The 19,877-nt window shown below is 32.2% G+C and overlaps 1 protein-coding gene across 3 annotated transcripts in view; it reads right to left on the reverse strand.

Annotated features, from left to right (window-relative positions):
* The window catches only part of LOC114340514 (vascular endothelial growth factor receptor 1), a 194,871-nt gene extending 176,188 nt beyond the window's left edge, over nucleotides 1-18,683 (reverse strand). For all 3 annotated transcript variants that reach the window (XM_050653312.1, XM_050653313.1, XM_050653304.1), the window contains exon 1: nucleotides 18,529-18,683. In XM_050653312.1, coding sequence (XP_050509269.1) covers nucleotides 18,529-18,595 — 67 coding nt within the window. In that variant the 5' untranslated portion in view covers nucleotides 18,596-18,683. The remainder of the gene's footprint in view (nucleotides 1-18,528) is intronic.
* Nucleotides 18,684-19,877: the final 1,194 nt, after the last annotated feature.

Genomic DNA, 19,877 nt, shown 5'->3' on the forward strand with positions numbered 1-19,877 from the left:
GATATTTGGGCTATGGCGGAAATTTTAGAAAAGTTTGAAAACTCTGGGTAAACGAGGGACGACATCGTCATTTTTGGCCATTTCATCAAAATTTCCCCTTTGCAAATTGTTTGTGCCGCCCCTGTTCGATCTATCGGCTCCAGTCGAAAATCACACTTATTCCTAACCCTTAGCGTCAAAACACGCTAAAATTTTATCGCGTTTGACCAACCCACCCGCAACCTCTATGAAAAACTCGCTCCCCTTAAAAAAAAGGAAAGTACGCTCCTGGTAGGGATAAACATTCAACTAAAAAATCGCAAAAAATTAAGAATGGTTAAGTCCAAAAGCACAACATTCTTCTCTGAAAAGCACCCGATTTACGTCCATCTGAAATTTTTTTTCAACTTTTTTGCCCTTTTTTTAAATTTTTTCCTTCAACCCGCAAGTTGGCGATTTTTTTGTGACGCCCCTGTTTGAGCTAGTATTCCCGGGTCAAAAGTGACACTTATTCCTAACCCTTAGCTTTAAAACCCAATGAAATTTTTTCGCCTTTGACAATCGCACCCCCCTCCCCTAAGCAAAACTCGTACCCCTTAAAAAATCCGAAAGCACGCCCCTGATCGAATCGAAGTCCCCACCAAAAATCATCAAAAAATTCAAAAAGCTTAACCCAAAATGCACAGACCTCTCCGCCTCGTACTTCCGGAGCTACAAAAACACCCCAATTGAAATTATGATATATGGATATCCACATTGCATCTTTCATTTTAAAAATTATTTGCTCAGTCATTTGACAACCGATTTTAAAAAAATTTTATATCGATGGATAGGTAAATGACCGTTTTTTCAAGCTACAAAAAATTATACTGGGTGTTCCAATAAAAAAAGTCAACAACGTTTTTTTTCCAAAAATCCGCCATTTTTTAAAGCGACATAAAAAATGGCCATTTACCCAAAAACTTGAAAAAACGGTCATTTCCCTATCCAACGATATAATTTTTAAAATCGGTGGTCAAATGACTGAGCAATTAATTTTTAAAACGAGAGATGCAATGTGGAAATCACACATTATGTTATTTAGGTATGTGATATCCACGTTGCACCTCTCATTTTAAAAATTAATTACTCAGTGACTTGACAACCGATTTTGAAAAACCTTATATCGCTGGATAGGTGAATGACCTTTCTTTCAATTTACAAAAAAATATACTGGTGTTCCATTAAAAAAAAGTCAACAACGTTTTTTTCAAAAATCCGGCATTTTTCTTTTCGTATTTGAAAGCGATATAAAAATTTTAATCCAAAACTTTTACTAAAATAAAACATTTCATCGAAAACCGCATATTTCTATCTTAAGCCGTTTAGAAGTTATAGGCAGTTAAAATGGGGGAAAATATAAGTGGACACCCGGTATTATAAATATTTTTAATAGAGAATATAATAATTTTATCCTACTAACTTAAGAAATATATTTAATAATTTTTATAGGATATAGGGTAGACTGGTAGACTTCGTTTCTTGAGCTATTCCCTACTTACAGTGAAAATATCAAGTACATTGATGCAGTAGGGTTGATGCAGTAGCAGTAGGTATGGAATTCGGAGCCAAATGGCCTCACTGACTGCACTACTATTCGTCAACTAACAAATGACGCAATATCAAAAATGTTATCTAAGAAATTGCAAAAAATTGTAAGACATTTCATAGCAGAGCAAGAAAACTTTCGAAAAATTTATCAGTCTATTCCATATCGAGTAGAGAAATGTTTCCTCGGGACGTAAAAAACCCTGTACCTACATAACCTCGAAACATTTTAGTCCAGGAACCGAAGCTTTTCACCTCGCAATTTTTACAGAATAAATCGATTTGCTTGAAAATTTGAGAATAAGTAGTGGATAGTCCAAGGATCAAAATCTATATGATGCCCAAAGGCCCTTTTACCATGGGGGTGGTTGCCACCCCATCTTGGAGGTGGAAATTTTTTATTATATTTTGACCAAAAAAGTGGATAAAAACATTCATTATAAGCAAAAAATGTTCTATACATTTTTTTGATAAAATTAATAGTTTTCGATTTATTAGCATTCGAATGTGTTAGTTTTATATCGAAAAATCAATGTTTTTCGATATACTCATTTACGATTCACTCAATTTTTGCTGTAGAAAAAATTTTTTCAAACCAAATTCTTGGTAATTAAATAACCTATAATTTCATATGTAAACATTTTTTCGTATGTCTAATGCTAATCTTTCTATTCTGAATAAAATGGCATTTTTTACCAAACTACAAAAATTCGTTATTCGCTTCTAACTCCAGTTTTTTAAAAACTAATCATTCTAAGCCAGTCAAACTTCTAGAATCTATTAATAATACATAAATAAAGTAAAGTGAGTAAGGCCAATGACTAAAAACACCGCTAACTTACATTATTATGCTTCCAATTGGATTTCTCCTCTTTTTTTTTTCAAAAAAATATATTGATTTTTTAACCGTAACTTTTTATTTTTCATCTTAGAAAGTTTGGTAAAAAAGAATTCTGTAGGTTTTTACAAGGTCTATAAGAATGTTGATATTAAATCTTTTTAAAATCCTAAGTAGCAAAGAGAGATGACTTTGAAAGGGATGGTAAAGGTTTTTTGCATCTTATTACAATTTTTAATTGTCAATAAATAGCTCACTCAATTTTTGTCGTAGAAAAAATTTTTGCAAACCAGGTTCTTGGAAATTATATAGTCTATAATTTCATATTTAAACATTTTTTCGTATCTCTGATGCTAATCTTTCTATTCTGAAGAAAAGGCCATTTTTTTCCAAGCTACAAAAATTCGTTATTTGCTTTTGACGCCATTTTTTTTAACTAATCATTCTAAGCGGGTCAAACTTAGAACCTAGAACCTATTAATAATACATAAATTAATAAAGAAGACCAAATAGGGTCAATGACTAATTTTAATTAGGGTGGTGATTAGGGGGTCCCTTCCGATCACTATTTCGCTGAAAAAAAAAATAGGGACTGACATTATTTTCATTATAAGTCACTTAATTTTTGAGCTAGAGACTTTTTTTGTATTTCTCGGTATATATATTTGTAAATACTTTAAATTAATTTAAACAAGTTATCCTCGAAAAATGCATAGTTTTCCCGTCTTTTGACTTTTAAACTACAATATTTAGCATTTGACGAAGAAGAGCCAACATATAATGGTTATATATAAAAAAAAAACGGTTTTCTTTATAAGGTTCATTTTTGTTAAGTTGTTTTGATAAAACGAAAACTTTTGGAGTTATTAGCAGAAAACTTATTGAAAACATTGATTTTTTCGATATAAAACTAACACTTTCGATATCGAATAAATCGAAAACTATTAATTTTATCAAAAAAATGTATAGAACGTTTTTTGTTTATAATGAATCTTTTTACCAACTTTTGCGGTAAAAATGTAATAAAAAAATGTCCACCCCCGAGATGGGGTGGCAACCACCCTCATGGTAAAGGCGCCATTCGGAATTATATAGATTTTGATCCTTGGACTCTCCACTACTTATTCTCAAATTTTCAAGCACATCGATCGATTCTGTAAAAATTGCGAGGCTTTGTCCTATTTTAAGCTTCATTACTTGGATTATTTGGGTCGAAAATGAATACAAAAACAAATCTGTGGTAGTATTGCTTGTTCATGAAAAACTTTTATCCGCTTGTTTAAAAATTTCGCGATACACGTTTCCTCTTTGTGGGTATTGTAGATAATATTCTTGAAGCAGTGCGATAAGATTTTACGTATTTGTACCCTGGACTTTTTTTTTGTGCATATTATTACTTTGTGCTATTGGACAGCTACAACGTGCCAGAATTTGAATTGTACGTATGTTTTGTAGAAAAGAGCTCAAAGCGTGTGACCATATTTTGGATTTCTTTATATACTACTTTTCTGATGAATACTGTATAAGTATAACTGTTGTGTTAGGCCTATTTTGGTTTAGAAAGATTGGTATCTTATATGGCTTATAGTGAAGTTTGGTTAATGTTTTGGATTGCTTTATATACTACTTTTCTAATGAATACTGTATACAATCGAACTCGCTTATTGGAATATCCTTTGTACCAAGCAAAATTATTCCTATAAGCGGGATATTCTAATACCCGATCATTGGTTGCTACTACCTTAAAAATCTATTCCTTAAACCGGGATATTCTTTTAAGAGGTATTCTAATAAGCGGGTTCGACTGTAACTAGAACTGTTGTAGCTTATTTTGGTTTAGGAAGAGTGCTATCTTGTATGGCTTATGGTGAAGTTTGGTTAATATTTTGGATTACTTTATACAGTCGAACCCGCTTATTGGAATACCGGTTAAAAAAATATCCCGGTTTAAGGAATAGAAATTTGAGGTCCCGAAACGTTTATACTAGCAACCAATAATCGGTTATTAGAATATCCTGGTTATAGGAATAATTTTGCTTGACACGAAGGTTATTCCAATAAGCAGGTTCGACTGTATGTATATGTACTAGTTTTCTGATGAATACTGTATAATTATAACTGTTGTGTTAGGCCAATTTTGGATTAGGAAGATTGCTATCTTGTATGGCTTTTGATGAAGTGTGGTTAATATTTTGTGGGCGTCTTATGTACTTATACTTTTGTATTTTCAATAGGTAGTCAGTTTTCCTCTTTTTTTTTTTCATTAATGCTTTTTATATAATATCAATCTCATTCTTCTTACCATGTCATCTTCTGTCAAAAGTTAGATATCATCATGATTATTTACACTCAATTCACTGCTACTCTAAGAAGCTGGTCAGACCAGCAAAAAAAACAGTGTTTGAGATTGCGCAGCCAAGAAATTAGTCACCTTCCAATGTTACAGTCTAAGTCTTGGAACAAGGATAAGTCAATCTTCTGTTAATATTAGAATATTGAAGGCGGAAACTGTATCCACATAATTACACACCTGTTCAGAATTTAATACGCTGAGGTAGGTAGGTACTACACCAGATAAGTAAAGAGAGAGGGGCAAACTCTAAAACTTGCGGCAATGGTTCAGATTGTCATCTGCCGAACTATTTAGAGCTGCCGTAAACAAAGTCAGAATAGCCATGTTAATTGCCAACGTTCGGAACGGACAAGGTACATAGAGAAGAAGAAGATTTACCTGCGCGTTTAGAATTTGCTCAATGTTTGAATAAAAACAAAAATATTAACCCAGACTTTATGGAAACAATTCTTTCGACTGATGAGGCAACATTTCCCAGGCAAGGAATATTTAATTCGTCAAATAATCATTTTTGGGATTCTGAAAATCCCCTTGCTAAGACAGAAATCTATTTTCAGTACAACTTTAAGGTTAACATTTGGTGTGGTGTAATATGTGACTATTTAATAGGTCCTTTTGAACTGCCAACCATTTTAAATGGACCTCTATATTTAGATTTTCTTTAAGAACATTTACACCATTTACTACAAGGTATACCTCTCGATTTAAGACAAAACATGTGGTTTTTGCACAAAGGGCAACATTATTGTTTAGAACTTCGTCAATACTTAAATCAACAGCTTTTACATTAATGGAATGATCGTGGAAGTGAGCTTACTTGGCCACCAAGAAGTACTGATTTAAGTCCTTTGGATTTTTCAATTTAGTCGCATATGACAGGCATTAATTTACAAAAAAAAAAGGATTAATTTTATCTTTTAGAATGGCAACAGCCGATAACCGATCAAATTATATAAATCAAACAACAGCAGCTAGAATTTAGCGCTTCTCAATCCACAAATCCGATATCACATGTTAAAATGTTATATCCATTCTTCTTTATGGTGTCAAAGCTTGGACTGTTAATGTGCTTTTTAGGAGAATATTAAAAATATTGTGGACCGATCATATTACGAACGAAATGGTGTTAACGGAATGGGAAGAGACAGAGAACTTTTGACCACCATTAAAAAGAGAAAAACAGCATTGTTGGGACAAATGATAAGTACAAGTTGTTGCAGTTGATTATGAAGGGGAAAATTGAAGGAAAAATGGATCCTAGTAAAATTTGCTTTGATTTGCTAAACACAACCAAGTGTAATTAGCGCCCTCTATTTACAATGCTAAATTGATGTTAAGTTAGCAATCCTCAAACCAAAAAACGTAAAATTGTCAATTTTAAATAGAAATTGTGAAAATAAAAAATTATTGCAAAAAATAACCTCCATATTTAAACTTTAAACACCCGGTATCTCGGAAACTAGCAATTTGTAGATAATATAAGGTATTTTGGGCAGGATCATCAAATTTTGAGGTCTAGAATCTACAAGAGATTTCTGAGATCCAATTGATTAAGAATGTCCAATCTCTGAGAGATTGAACATTCTTAATGAATCCACCCTGTATTTCAGCTATTTTGTCTTTTTGTAAAAACAAATCCATTTAACGTATCATTAGCTAAACTTTCCCATTCGAAATATTCTTAAAATTAGACAATTCGTCATCATCTAAACAAACCAGTCAAATAGTCTGAGACACAGTAGGTATTTACAATTTTTGGTTTTACACCATTCTGATAAGAACCTATCACAAATAATAAATTTATATAGAAATTCTACTGTAACGCAAATAGAGTGAGGTGTGAGTATTTTTATCAGTTTAAAATTATATCAGGAATAGAAGGTGAAATGTTGATAACATTTTCACTGAAACTGAATTACTTACAACATAGACAAATATAGTCCGTCTAGAAAGTATCCGGAATTTTATATTTATTCCTAATTTTAATAGATTTCCTCTTTGTAACATTTTAAGACAAAGTAATGCATCAAGTAGGTTGTGCCGATAGTAGGTTATGGAAAAAATCGCATGACAATACCATCTGTCAAATATTGTTGTTTGTAAACAGACTTAAGATTTGTGAAATAATGTCGCAAGTAGAAAAAAGAAAAGTGGTGGAATATTTGTATAGGAAGGGGGTCCGAAACGTAAAAAAAATAGTGCAATTGACTGAACTTGGAAAAAGTACAGTGTATGAGACAATAAAGAGGATCAAAAATGGCATAGATATGAGACATAGACCAGTTTCGGGTAGACCGCGTAAGTTCGCGAGAACATTTTAAAAGCTTTAGTGGCTTTAGGACGACAAAATCCGCATCTAGGGTTTCGAAAATTGGCGAACAAATTTGGAAATCAACGAAGAATAAAAGTGTGCCCAGAAACTGTCCACATGTCACTGAAAAAGCAAGGCTACATATCAAGGAACCCAAAAAAATCCCTACAATGACACCTCTGCAAAGGCAACGAAGACTAATATCAAGAAGAAGAGTTTTCAAGAAGATAATTTTAATAATGTCTTTATATCTGATGAAAGTTGTTTCCAGCTTAGTGCAAATCATCTAAATGTCCTATCTACAGAAAATGTTACCGTTCACATTTGCAAATTTCCCACTAAAATAATGGTTTGGGGAGCAATATCTCAGCGTGGTTCTACACCTCTGTGTATAGTACTGTTGATAGTGCGAAATATTGTGACATCCTAAATGGTTTTCTTCTTGAAACGGCTCATGTTTTATATCCAGAGGGGTGGCGTTTTCAGCAAGATGCCATACTTCTGCTTATACTCAAGCTTGGATGCAAGAACACGAATTGGCAACAATTTCGTGGCCAGCAGCATCTCCAGATCTTAGCCCCATTGAAAACATATGGCGACTGATGAAGATTGAAGTGGAACGAGCAGCGCCACGAGATAAAGAAGGTTTGATTCGGTCAGTTTTACAGGCCTGGAACACCATTACCGAAAATTATGGCCTTGACCTAGTTTCGGGTGTACCTGGACGTTTAGTTAAGTGTTTAGATTTAAATGGAGGTTGTATAAGTAAATGAGATGAATTATTTGTTGACATTTTATATTTCAAGTGGTAGAAATAAATACCGTAAAATTATAATTCTGCTTTCTTTTTTCCGGATACTTTCTAGACAGACTATATAATTTATGAAAGAACAGTTTAAACAAAAAGGAAGGCGTGGAAAAAATTATCAACGAATTTTACAGACATAGTGACATTAATAAATTCCTCAAATTCTTCACAGTACTCTCATTATCTATTAATAGTACATCTATATATTGGTTCTGAGACCTCTTATAAAGCGCCATATTTCCTTTTTTCCCAAAAACGTTCCCAGTAACCATTTTTTTTATTCTTTTTACAAGTGCACCTGTTTTATTTTTTATATTCTTTATTCTTATTGTTAATTATCGTATGCTTCTTGTGTCTCAGTTGACATGTATTTCAGGTAAGCTTGCTTTTGTTAAATTTTTTTTTTGGTCCAATTACACCCACTGCTGAACATAGGCCTCCCGCAATTTATTCCAGTGTTGTCTACACTGGGTCGCTCGTAGCCAGTTTACTTTTTTCAGGTCATCAGTCCATCTAGACTAATCTAGAGTCTAGAGGCCGGTCGCTATCAGCTTCTTTTCTAGTTTCTGTGCCTCCATTGCAACAAATGCCAATGAGAGTACGTATAGATTAAGCACCGAGTCCAGAAGTAGTTCTATTTTATCAGTCTTTGGGGAAATGGGGTCCTGTAAACGTTAGAGTACATTGCAGGGGCAGGAGAGGGGGTTCGAACAAAGTATTATGTAACATTTTCCTATGCTATAATCACCTGGGCATTCAAGAGTTAGTTGTATTGCCTAAACATGACAGAATAGATAGACATATAAAAAGTATATTTTATTCACTAATTTAATAGTTAGACACTCTATATTTTCATTGTTCGTGATTTTTCATATTTCTACTGAAATTTAATCAGGACCTTGCGCTTTACCACTTTTTGAGTTTTTATTTGCCTGTTCCACCTTTGATATTAGAATTTGTTGTAATCTTTTAAAAAAATTTGTTTTTACAATTTGTGGATTCACTTTGGGTTTAACAGTTGTTAAGACATCCATAAAATTCTGAAAATTCATTGCAATAGATCATGTTGTTATTCTAATTCCTATTTCTTCAAAATATAGTTACATATCGGAATGCTCTTATACTGTTAGTAGCTACATCTCTAGAATACATGATTGACCCAGTCATCTTTGTATTCTTTAGTCACCAAATGCCGGAGGCCAATAGTCTGGAAACACACGAATAGTACCTACACGTTTACCTTGAATTTTAAAGACGTATACATCGGTTAGTAGTATTATTTATTAATCACACAAGACATTCATAACAATTATTGTGGATATATTTAGATTGCAAAGATGTAATTTTTAACGACAAAATAATTTGACAAAATTTATTGTCTAATGAATGTACTTGGTCGGAAAATAATAGACTAAATTAAGATTTAAAACCTCTGTAGTAAATACCATTATCGTCAATGCCTTTTAATATTGTGGTATTATATTAGGTAATATCTTTTTGATATTTTGTGAAAAAATTTTGTAATGCTTTTTATGTTATGATGTCATAGGTAATTGTTTATATTGACGTTTTAAGTTTTAAAGAAATAGACCAAGGCGCATCTGTAAAAATATTAGTACATTTGGACGTTGAGAGGTGACTCAAATTTTTTTGCAGAAATTGCTTGGAAATAAACCTCCTTCTCAAAAAGGTCCGGAACATTGTTTAAATAATCAAAATGTCAACAAATTAAGGAAAAATTCGATTTTATTCTTAGTTTTTTTATTATAACTTTAAAAGTATTCATTTTCGAGAAAAGTAGTACTAACATAAAAATTGCGTAATTAAATTTCCTGTAATATAGAATTGGTTAAAAATTTAAAAAATAGTCACCCTTGTTGCAGAATAGCAATAATTGCGAAAAAAACATACAAAAACAAGTATTCGCATTTTACGTTATTCATCCATTTATGCTACACTTAGAACCTTCATATTTCACCCAGAAAAACTCTATGATACAGTAAAACAATACTGTAAATTTCATGAAGAATCGGTTCAACAGATTTTGCAAAATAAATTTTCCTATCCAGCTTTCGCAAAAAAAATTCATTTTTTTAAAAACGTTACAAGACTGAAAATAAAGCAGATAGCAAGTTGAATTTTTTTTACGTATAGAACTGTACTGTACGTTTCATTTGCAATATTGCAAAATTAAAATCGATTAATACCACGGCGTCAGAAATTTTTTTAAATAAACATTAATTATTGGTTCTACGCGCAGGACAGCGGATAGTTTGCTGTGATTGGGCATTCCAATGACCTTTGATAATGATTGATACATTTTAATTTTTTATTACATTGCAATATAAATAAATAAATTTGTTTATTGCAAAATAAAAAGACATACTCTATCCTTTGAAATAACACTTTTATTAGCAAAAACTTTCTTTGTTCATATATTTTAACTTAGAAAATAAAAGTTTATTATTTTTAAACATATGCAATTGTTTAAACAATATTTCACAAACAATAATAAAATTAGTTTGATTTTTGTAGAATTAAAATATTACATTACAACAAAATATAGAGTAAGAAAATAATATATTAGATAAAGATTGGAAGAAATTTTGGTGGAAATCAACTTGTGTGAATCGAACACCGCTGTCCTGCGCGTAGCACCAAAAATTAATGTTTATTTATAAAAATTTCCTGACGCCGTGGTAATTAGTCGATTTTAATTTTTGCAAATTGAAAATAAAAGGTACAGTACACTTCTATAATCAAAAAAATTCAACTTTTTATCTGCTTTATTTTTAGTCCTGTAACATTTTGAAAAAATAATTTTTTTTTGCGAAAGCTGGATTGCAAAATTTATTTTGCAAAATCTGTTAAACCGATCTTAATGAAATTTACAGTGTTGTTTTACTGTATCATAAAGTTTTTCTCGGTGAAATATGAAGGAACTAGGTCTAGCATAAATGGTTGAAAAACGTAAAATGCGAATACTTGTTTTTGTACGGTTTTTTCGCAATTATTGGTATTTTGCAACTAGGGTGACTATTTTTTTAAATTTTTAACAAATTCAATATTGTAGGAAATTTAATTACGCAACTTTTATGTCAGTACAACTTTCTTCGGAAATGAATACTTTTAAAGTTATAATCAAAAAACGAAGAAAAAATCGAATTTTTCCTTCAATTTTTGACATTTTGATTATTTAAACAATGTTGCGGACCTTTTTGAGAGGGAGGATAACTCAAATATTATTATTTGATTTATTTTCAAGGAATTTCTGCAAAAAAATTTGAGTCACCTCCCAACGTCCATCTAAAAACAGATGCGCCCTGGACTAAAAGCATTTTTGAGTTATTTCAAAAAAGTACACATTCTAGATATTTTCTTGTTGAAGGGAAAATTTTCAAAGAGTGTCGGACGTTTTTTGCATATTTTTATTTACCATTTTAGATACAAATCGATACTTCGACACCTATATAAATTAAAATTTAAACCGATCATTAATAAATCCTTTTTTCTCTCCTTCTGTAAAAGTACAATAGCAAGGGAGTACAATATCAAACTAGGCTTTGTTTTCAGCCATTCCAAATAATTCTTTGAAGCCTTATCTTATTCAGCTATTTATGTTACGTAATCCTGAGAGCTTTTCTTATTTATGGTGATTTTTTGTTTCGGCTTTTCAGCTATTATTACTAACTGAGGAATATAACACTTTAGATTGTGCAATAAATTGACTAGATACACTCATTCAGTTTTCCATTATGTCTTCGTTCTTATTCCTATGCGAGGTGGGCTCCCTGAATTACATTTCTGCATTAGTTTCTATCTTGGCTCATACCACTATTAATCCTCTTTACCGACATATTCTGCCAAATGTTGCTTCTTTAATCTTTCAGCCCAGGTCTTCTTTGGTCTTCCTCTCGTATTCCTCCCAGGAACTTACAGATAAGCGGTCCGTCCTATTTCTTCTTCTAAAGGTGGCTATCTTCTAGAGCTGTTGGCAACCACATTGACCCATCTTATTATATTCATAGTAGCTCGAAATAGATCAGCCCACTTCCTTAGATTGGCCAGCATTAAAGATTTGTTGCAGAGAATCTTTCTAAGACTGTAAAAAGAGCTTCTGACTTTTCAATACGAGTTTCTATTTCGTAGCTATGATCCCAAGTATCCTTAATATTGCAGCCCAGATAGCATATTTTGCTGTACTCTTTCTAAGGGTGTATTCTTTACTGTAATTTGGGCGTTCATATTGTTGTTCTTACTAACGATCATTATTTTTGTCTTCTTACAATTTAGTTTTAGGCCGTATTTGTTATAAGCTTCTACAACATTATCCATCATCCTTTGGAGCCCCTGCGTACTATCTGCCAGCAATACTGTATCGTCCTTATATCTAATCGTCGTATTGAGTTTTTAATAATATGACGTTGTACAAGACTAAACCATCTAAAGGATGGGCTAAAGAAGGATATCTCTAACGTATGGATGAGATAAAATAGGCACAGGATCGCCCTTCCGGTTTAAAATTATAAAGTTATAAAAACATTTACTCCTAATATTAGTTGAGAGTAAAACACTCATTTAGTCCCGCCCAATAAAATAAAATTGGCCTATCTTTCTGATTCATCTCAGTCAATAATTCTGGACCACACAGTATAAACATCTAAGTCATCAACCAAAAACATCTTGTGGTTTAAATAAATATATTGTTTGTTATTTTTATGTAAATGTTCTTTATTGTGGAAAACCAAGGTTTTCCAAAACGTGTTTTTTAATAAACAGATTCGATGACATTTTTAATTCGTTTATAGGAGACTAATATTAACTTCTTCGTCTTATTTTAAATAGGCGTGCCACTGTCTGTTTTTTCAATTTGCATCCAGGAAGTTGTCATTCCATCGTTTTCGTGGTTTTCCCACTGATTTTCTTCTTATTGAGGAACTCTCTCTCTCTCTCTCTCGCTGTTCTTACTACTCGATTTTTTGTCATTGGGCTTCTTTTATATTGCATTCTATTCTTCTGTTTCTTACTCAGTTATTAACGTTCTCCACCTTGCATTTCCGTCGAATATCTGTAAACTTAAATAATCTCTGGACCTAAATAGTTAGCCAGGTATAGCTGTTTAAATCCTCTATTTACCAGCAAACACCCCCTTATTCCAGCCCTTTAAACCCGCCCCAATTAAAAACTAAGGCATCTTACGGAATTTAATTTACACAGTCTTATAGCTCTTTAAAAATCCTACAAAATCGTTTTTGAGGGGTCTCATTACTGAGCGGATATCAAAGTTGCTTTCCTACGAAGGTAATTAAATCCATTTAATAAGGCTGAAAATCAGTACACAGTGAGATATAATATTTTTCCAAAATTAGGCATTTTAAATAGGTCAAACTCCTTGAGTGTATTGATAATATAAATATAAAAGGAACTACAGAAAGCTGAAGATAAATTTTGAATTAGGAAGGTAGTTAGGGGGTTGTTTTCACTGATTTTTTCGTAGAGAAAAGCAGGTAACGACATTTTTTTGATTATAAGTCGCTTAATTTTCATGCTAGATACTTTTTATTATTTTTTTTTGAAAGGTCTAATTGTATACTTAAAAAAATATTATTTAAGTTTTCCTCGAAAAATGCCAATTTTTCCATTATTTGGCTTTGAATATTTCAAATTATCCATTTGACGAAAAAAGCTAACCTTTAACATGCCGTATCTCGGTTTGTATTGGTCTTAAAGATATTATTGGAAAAGAATTTGGTTTGTGTTACTAAAAGATACAATTTTATTATCCACAGTTTTTTTCATTAAATGCATATTTTTCGAGGTATTCTCAAAAAACCCTCTAAAAAAGTCGATTTTTTCGTCGAAAAACTGTTATTTTCAAGCGCGAATAACTCGAAAAATATTAGTTTTACGAAGAAAATGTAAAATACATTTTTTTTTCTTAGAATCACTTTTTACATCGAATTACATGGTTAAAATGTAATAAAAAATTCTCACCCCCGAGATGGGGTGGCAAACACCCCCAAGGTTTTAGCATATGATAGCGGCATGATATAAAAAATGATCCTTGGACTATTCCCTACCTTCTGTGAAAATTTCAAGTAAATCCATGCTGGACGAAAAAACTTCGAGCCAAAATGCTTCATTTCCTCAATCGAATATTGGGCTGACCGACCGGCTCTGTCCCGTCATACAGCTGACCGACTATAATAACTTTTATTTATATTTAATTTAAAATGTGTGTACTGATTTTCAGCCTTAGTAAATGGACACCTTCGTAGGAAAGCAACTTTGAAACCCTCTCAGTAACCCCTGTTCTACCTTTGGCTTGACCGACCGCAATATGTTTCTTTACACACTCACAGTAATCAACTGTGAAAAATCTAGCTTTAGTAAATTCAAATAGATTTTTCAGCGCTGCCTCTCTGTCTATTACCATCGATTTTTTGAAGGGTGTTCGTCTCCGCTATTTCGAGCAATATGTTTGTCTTCTCTGTGTCAGGTCGTGTTTCTGTAGCGTATGGCATCATAGGTCTGATGACTGTTTTGTAAATATTTTTATTTCTGTATATTGTGTCATATTCACTTGATCTTCCACTCCTGCTGTTATATCCATCCATTTAGTCTTTTTTGGAAAATTAACATGTTAAATTTTCTGGCAGTTATATTAAATTGGAGCAGCATACGTTGTGAATCATGTTCATTTTGAGAGGTTAGTATTGCATCGTCTGCACAGCAGATAATTAAATGGCTCTTCTTCCATTTGGTATCCTTTTGTAGTGCTTGCTTTCTTTATATTTCATCCATGATTAGGTTGAACAATAAAGGATCCGTGGAATCCCCTGTGTTATCCCCTTGCCAGCTTCAATTGGGTCAGTTAGTTCATCTTCTTTTTTTTGTTTTTATTGTGTTGTTCTGGTAGATGCTTCCGATCGTTTTAATTATTCCTACTTTCTTGCGTATAACGGATGAAAGATGCCCTACCAATGAGAAAAGTCTGAGAAGCCAAAAATATTGAAGATCAAAAAAGGAATACCAAGACAGACATGGGATGAAGTAATCGGAAAGATAATGAAGAAAGAGGGAGGTGATATGGACATATGCAAAGACGACATGACCCGAAACTGTAAATAATGGAAGAAATGTGTTACGATGTAAATTAAACCTTATACCAATGAATGGTAGAAAGGTTTTTGATTATAAAAATACCCTGATTGGCCTTTTTGCGGAAAGAGTGTAATCCGTGTTAGCTAGTTTTCCTTTGTAAATAATATAATTAATGATTCTGACTGTATGAGAGTCCTCCCTATTTAGTGGAGTCACTGAAGGTGGAAATGAGCTATTACCTCCGATTTCGTTCAACCTCCATCGACTTGCATGAAAATTGGTGAGTGGTTAGAGGATATCTCAAGGAACAAAGGTGATATGTTGCCAACTTGCGCTTTTACCCTGGGGGTGGATGCTACCCCTTCTCGGGGGTGAAAATTATTTTATTAAAAATAACCCCATAATTCGAAAGAGGGACAAATTTCAAGCAAAATTTGTTATATAAAATAAATCAAAACTTTTTGAGTTATTAAAGATCAAAAATTTTAATTTTTCTTGAGAAAAATGCATGTTTTTAACCAATTTTTCATCAATAACTCAAAAAGAGTAAGTTTTTACAAAAAAGTTATTATTACCAAAATTGAAGCTAATTAAAAATTAAATAAACCCCTTGCTAGAAAAACCTTTTAAAGTTAACTAAAAGTGAGTTATAGGTAATTGAATGTATATGTTTTTCGATGAGTAAAAAACTCTTAAGTATTCAAGCTGAAATAACGGGAAATTGATGCATTTTATAACATAAACTTATTAAACATTTGTCAAAGTACTTAAAAATATCTATCCAATGAGCCACCGAACATGTTGATAGCGTTAAAATTTATGCTCCAAAATGTTTTCCAAATTTATCTTTTAAAAATTTTTTCAAAAAATGTTTTTTTTTAAACTCCGTTCGTGTTTACGATATCAGGTTTATCTAAAAACTGTTTGAAAGTTAATTTCAAGTGCTATTTAAACACGTTAAACCAAATCTTTTATACCCCTTACTTTTTTAAAAATAAAAGGTTAAATGACCTCGGTTGCATGGTTCCCACAGCAAAATTTAATATTTAAACGTTTCTATTTCGGTTATTTTTACCCTATAGGAATAATAAAGCAGGTAAAATATTCGACATGGAAAAAACTAAAATTTGGTTATATATAATTTTTTACGTATATTGAGTATTTTTGGAGTTATTATCAAAAGAATATGAGAATTACATTAATTTTAAAAGTATGATTTTTTTAAACTATACTTTTTTTCAAAAATATGCATTCTAAACCGGTCAAAATTATCGAAAACATTACTTATGCTAATATAAAGAAGTTCTTGTAAGGCTTACTATAAATTTTAATTTTTGTGGAAATGGCGAATGTTTTATTTTTCACATTTTCCTAAAAAATTCGAAACGGTTCTTTTATTTTCATTATAACTTGCTTAAATTTGACGCTATTACCTTGTTCTGAAGCTCATTTGATAGGTATTCCGAAGTACTTTGGCAAATGTTTAGCAGGAATATTTTATTCATTGCATCGTTTTCCCGTTATTTAAGCTTGAATACTTAGATTTGAGTACTCGTCGAAAAAAATACACATTCAATTGCCAATAACTCACTTTAAACTAACATTAGTTTAGTTCTTTATGTGAGGAATGTATTCAATTTTTTATCTTCAATTTCAGTAATTATAACATAACTTTTTTGTAAAAGCTTATAGTTTTTGATTTATACGTGAAAAACATGCATTTTTTTACGAAAAAATAAAATCTTTGGTCTTTAATAACTCAAAAAGTGTTGACGTATTTTAATAACTTTATATAACAAATGTTGCTTATAATTTGTCCCTCTATCGACTTATGGTATTATTTTTAATAAAATAGTTTTCACCCCCGAGATGGGGTGGCATCCACCCCCAGGGTAAAAGCGCAAGTTGGTATCATGTCACCTGTGTTCCTTGAGGTATCCTCAATTACTCACCAATTTTCATGAAAATCGATGGAGGTTCAACGATATCGGAGGTGAAAACCTTCAGTAACTGCACTAATTGCCAAAAAAAAATGTAATAGCTTTGTGAGCAGTAGCATACTTTTTTGAATTAAAAAAAAAACAAACTGTACAATAAACGGATCACACTTTATACTATTATCTTTACCACAACAAGTAAATCAGAAGAAATAATGAAATGAGGGTGTCTCTTATAATAAAACTGTTAATAACATTTAACAGACTTTCTATCCTTAGCACGTTGTTTAGCCTTGTGGAATATTGTTTGTTAATGCAATCAATTTGTTGAAAACTTTTATCACAACGTTAATTAATTTAAAAACAGGTTTATGAATTAATTTTCCAAAAAATTAGACTTACCGACAAACACACTACACAATTCACCCACAACCACCAAAAAGATCACAAAGTTGTTTTTAACTGCCATGTTTATGACACTGTTTTTACAATAACAATATTTTTTGTTAATTTCACGTTATATTCAAGCAACAAGAGAAGAATTTAATGTAGAAATTGAAGGAACAATAGTACAAGTTGAAATTTATTTTGCTTAGGAATAATAATAGAAGAAACAGGATTTCTAGAAGCAGAAATTAAAAGCTTAATATATGTACCTATTTAGAAAACGCTACAACTGTATCTTACAAAAACGAAATACAGTGCTTCTATACGGAGTAGAAACGTGCATGGACATTCAAAACGGAAACTCTATCAAAACTTCGGGCTTTTGAGCTATGATTGTACAGAAGGATTCTGAAGATACCATGGACAGACAAATTCACCAATGAAGAAGTGCTACGGAGGATGAACACAACCGCAGATTTGGTCAACATCGTGAAGGGCCGTAAGCTGCAGTGCTTGTAGTGCTCGTGAGAAATCAAGGCAGATACGAGCTACTCCAATGCATGTTGCAAGGCAAAATTGAAGGAAAGAGCTTGCTAACCTAAGAGCACGATATAGAAAGACCTTAACACAACTATTCCTTATAGCAACCAACAAAATCATCATGGCCAAAATGATCGCCAACGTTCGGAACGAAGAGGCATCCTAAGAAGAAGAAGAAGAAAGATACCATACCCATACCAGTAAGAAGCTATGGGAAGCAAAAATGTTGAAAAACAAAAAATGACGAAGACTAATAGGTAGACATGGGATGAAGTAAACGGAAATACCTTGGAGAGAAGAGGAGTGACATGGATGGACGCAAAGATATTGACGCGAAATCGCAAAGAATGGAAGAAATTTGTTATAGTGATACTGACTTCGTGAGAATCTTCCTTAATAACAAAAAATGTAATAGCTTCGTGTGCAGTAGCGTAGAATTTTTTCATAAAAGATGCGACTGTATAATAAATGGATCACTCTATAGATTATTATATTAACCACAAAAAGTAAATCTAAGAAATAATGAAATTATGGTGTTTCTTATAAAATTGCTTTCTATCCTCAGCACGTTGTTTAGCCTTGTGGAATATTGTTAGTGCAATCAATTTGTTGAAAACTTTTATCAGAGCATTAACTAATTTAAAAACAGGTTTATGAATTAATTTTCCAAAAAACTAAACTTACCGACAGCCACACTACACAATTCACCCACAAACACCAAAAAGATCACAAAATTGTTTTTTAAGGCCATGTTTATGACACTGTTTTTAGAAAAACAACATTTTTGTTAGTTTAACGTTATATTCGCGCGACGATTTTCATAATACTGGAGAGTACGGTGCGTCATCCGCACGCTAGACGGCGTATGCCGCAACCCTGCTGATGGAGAAAGTGGAGATAACGTTTTGAATCTGTTGGACGCCCGAATTTAGGCAAATAATGATACAAAAATCATTCGCAGGAATCGAATTCGGAGGAGTAAGAATACGATCGAACTTTGGTTGTCATTGGATTTTTTACTGACTTTCATTCCTAAAGTCCGGCATTGACCAGTGGTGTACAATGTACAAGATAAAAAGGAATGTTCAGAACTAAAATTGATTGCTTGTACTCATTTTTTAAGGGATAAGAACGTACATTTGAACAAAATTTGCATGAAAATAGAAGAAACCAAAACTGAGAGCAGAGACATTTTAAAAAAATGTAAAGGAGATATGCAACACGTTCCCTTACACCCATTTATTTTGCTATCAAAGATGATAAGGCAACTCTACTCATTTCCAGAAAATATACATTCACCGGCACAAAATTTCGCCACTGAAAAATTTGATTAAGTTTGACAACTCATAACTTTATTATTTGTACTCCAATTTACAAGATTCTTGCATCAGTTTGTAGGTACATGTATTGATATCGTTTGTTATTATCTTATTATTCAGGTAACAAAAATAAATTTGCTTACATGGCATTATACGAGGCTTTCTCCTAACAAAAAATTCTACAGGAAAATTGAAGAACTGATTTTGTTTCATAGTACTGTCATATTATCCCGGAGGCATCACTTAAATTTTGTTTTTGGAATTATCCAAATATCTCTTTTCTTGTAATAGCTGTACAATTTTTTGTAAATAAAAACACTGACTGACTTATAGACATAAATATCTTAAATAGAGGTTGGATTGATAAGATTCGAATGGTCCTGATGCAGCCCAGATCTAAATATCATTGAGCATTTATGGGATGAATAAAAAATAGCTATTTGCCGTCATCCTAGGCCTCCAGAAAAATGGTACAGTTATGGCCCTGGTAGAGGAATATCGGGCTATTCCCCAGCAAGGATAATACATCTCTGATTGCGAGCAGTCGTTGCTGCGAGAGGAGGACATACTCGCTATTGAATTGTTTTGTTGTTAATTTTGTTTTGTGTTGTTAGTTTTAGTGCGTTTGATATATTTAATTAAATAAACCTTCAAAGCAGTGTTTTTATTCAGGGCTTTTACAAGAAAAGAGATATTCGGATAATTCAAAAAACA

Source organism: Diabrotica virgifera, chromosome 1 (genome assembly GCF_917563875.1).
Source record: "Diabrotica virgifera virgifera chromosome 1, PGI_DIABVI_V3a".
Taxonomy (NCBI): Eukaryota; Metazoa; Arthropoda; class Insecta; order Coleoptera; family Chrysomelidae; genus Diabrotica; species Diabrotica virgifera.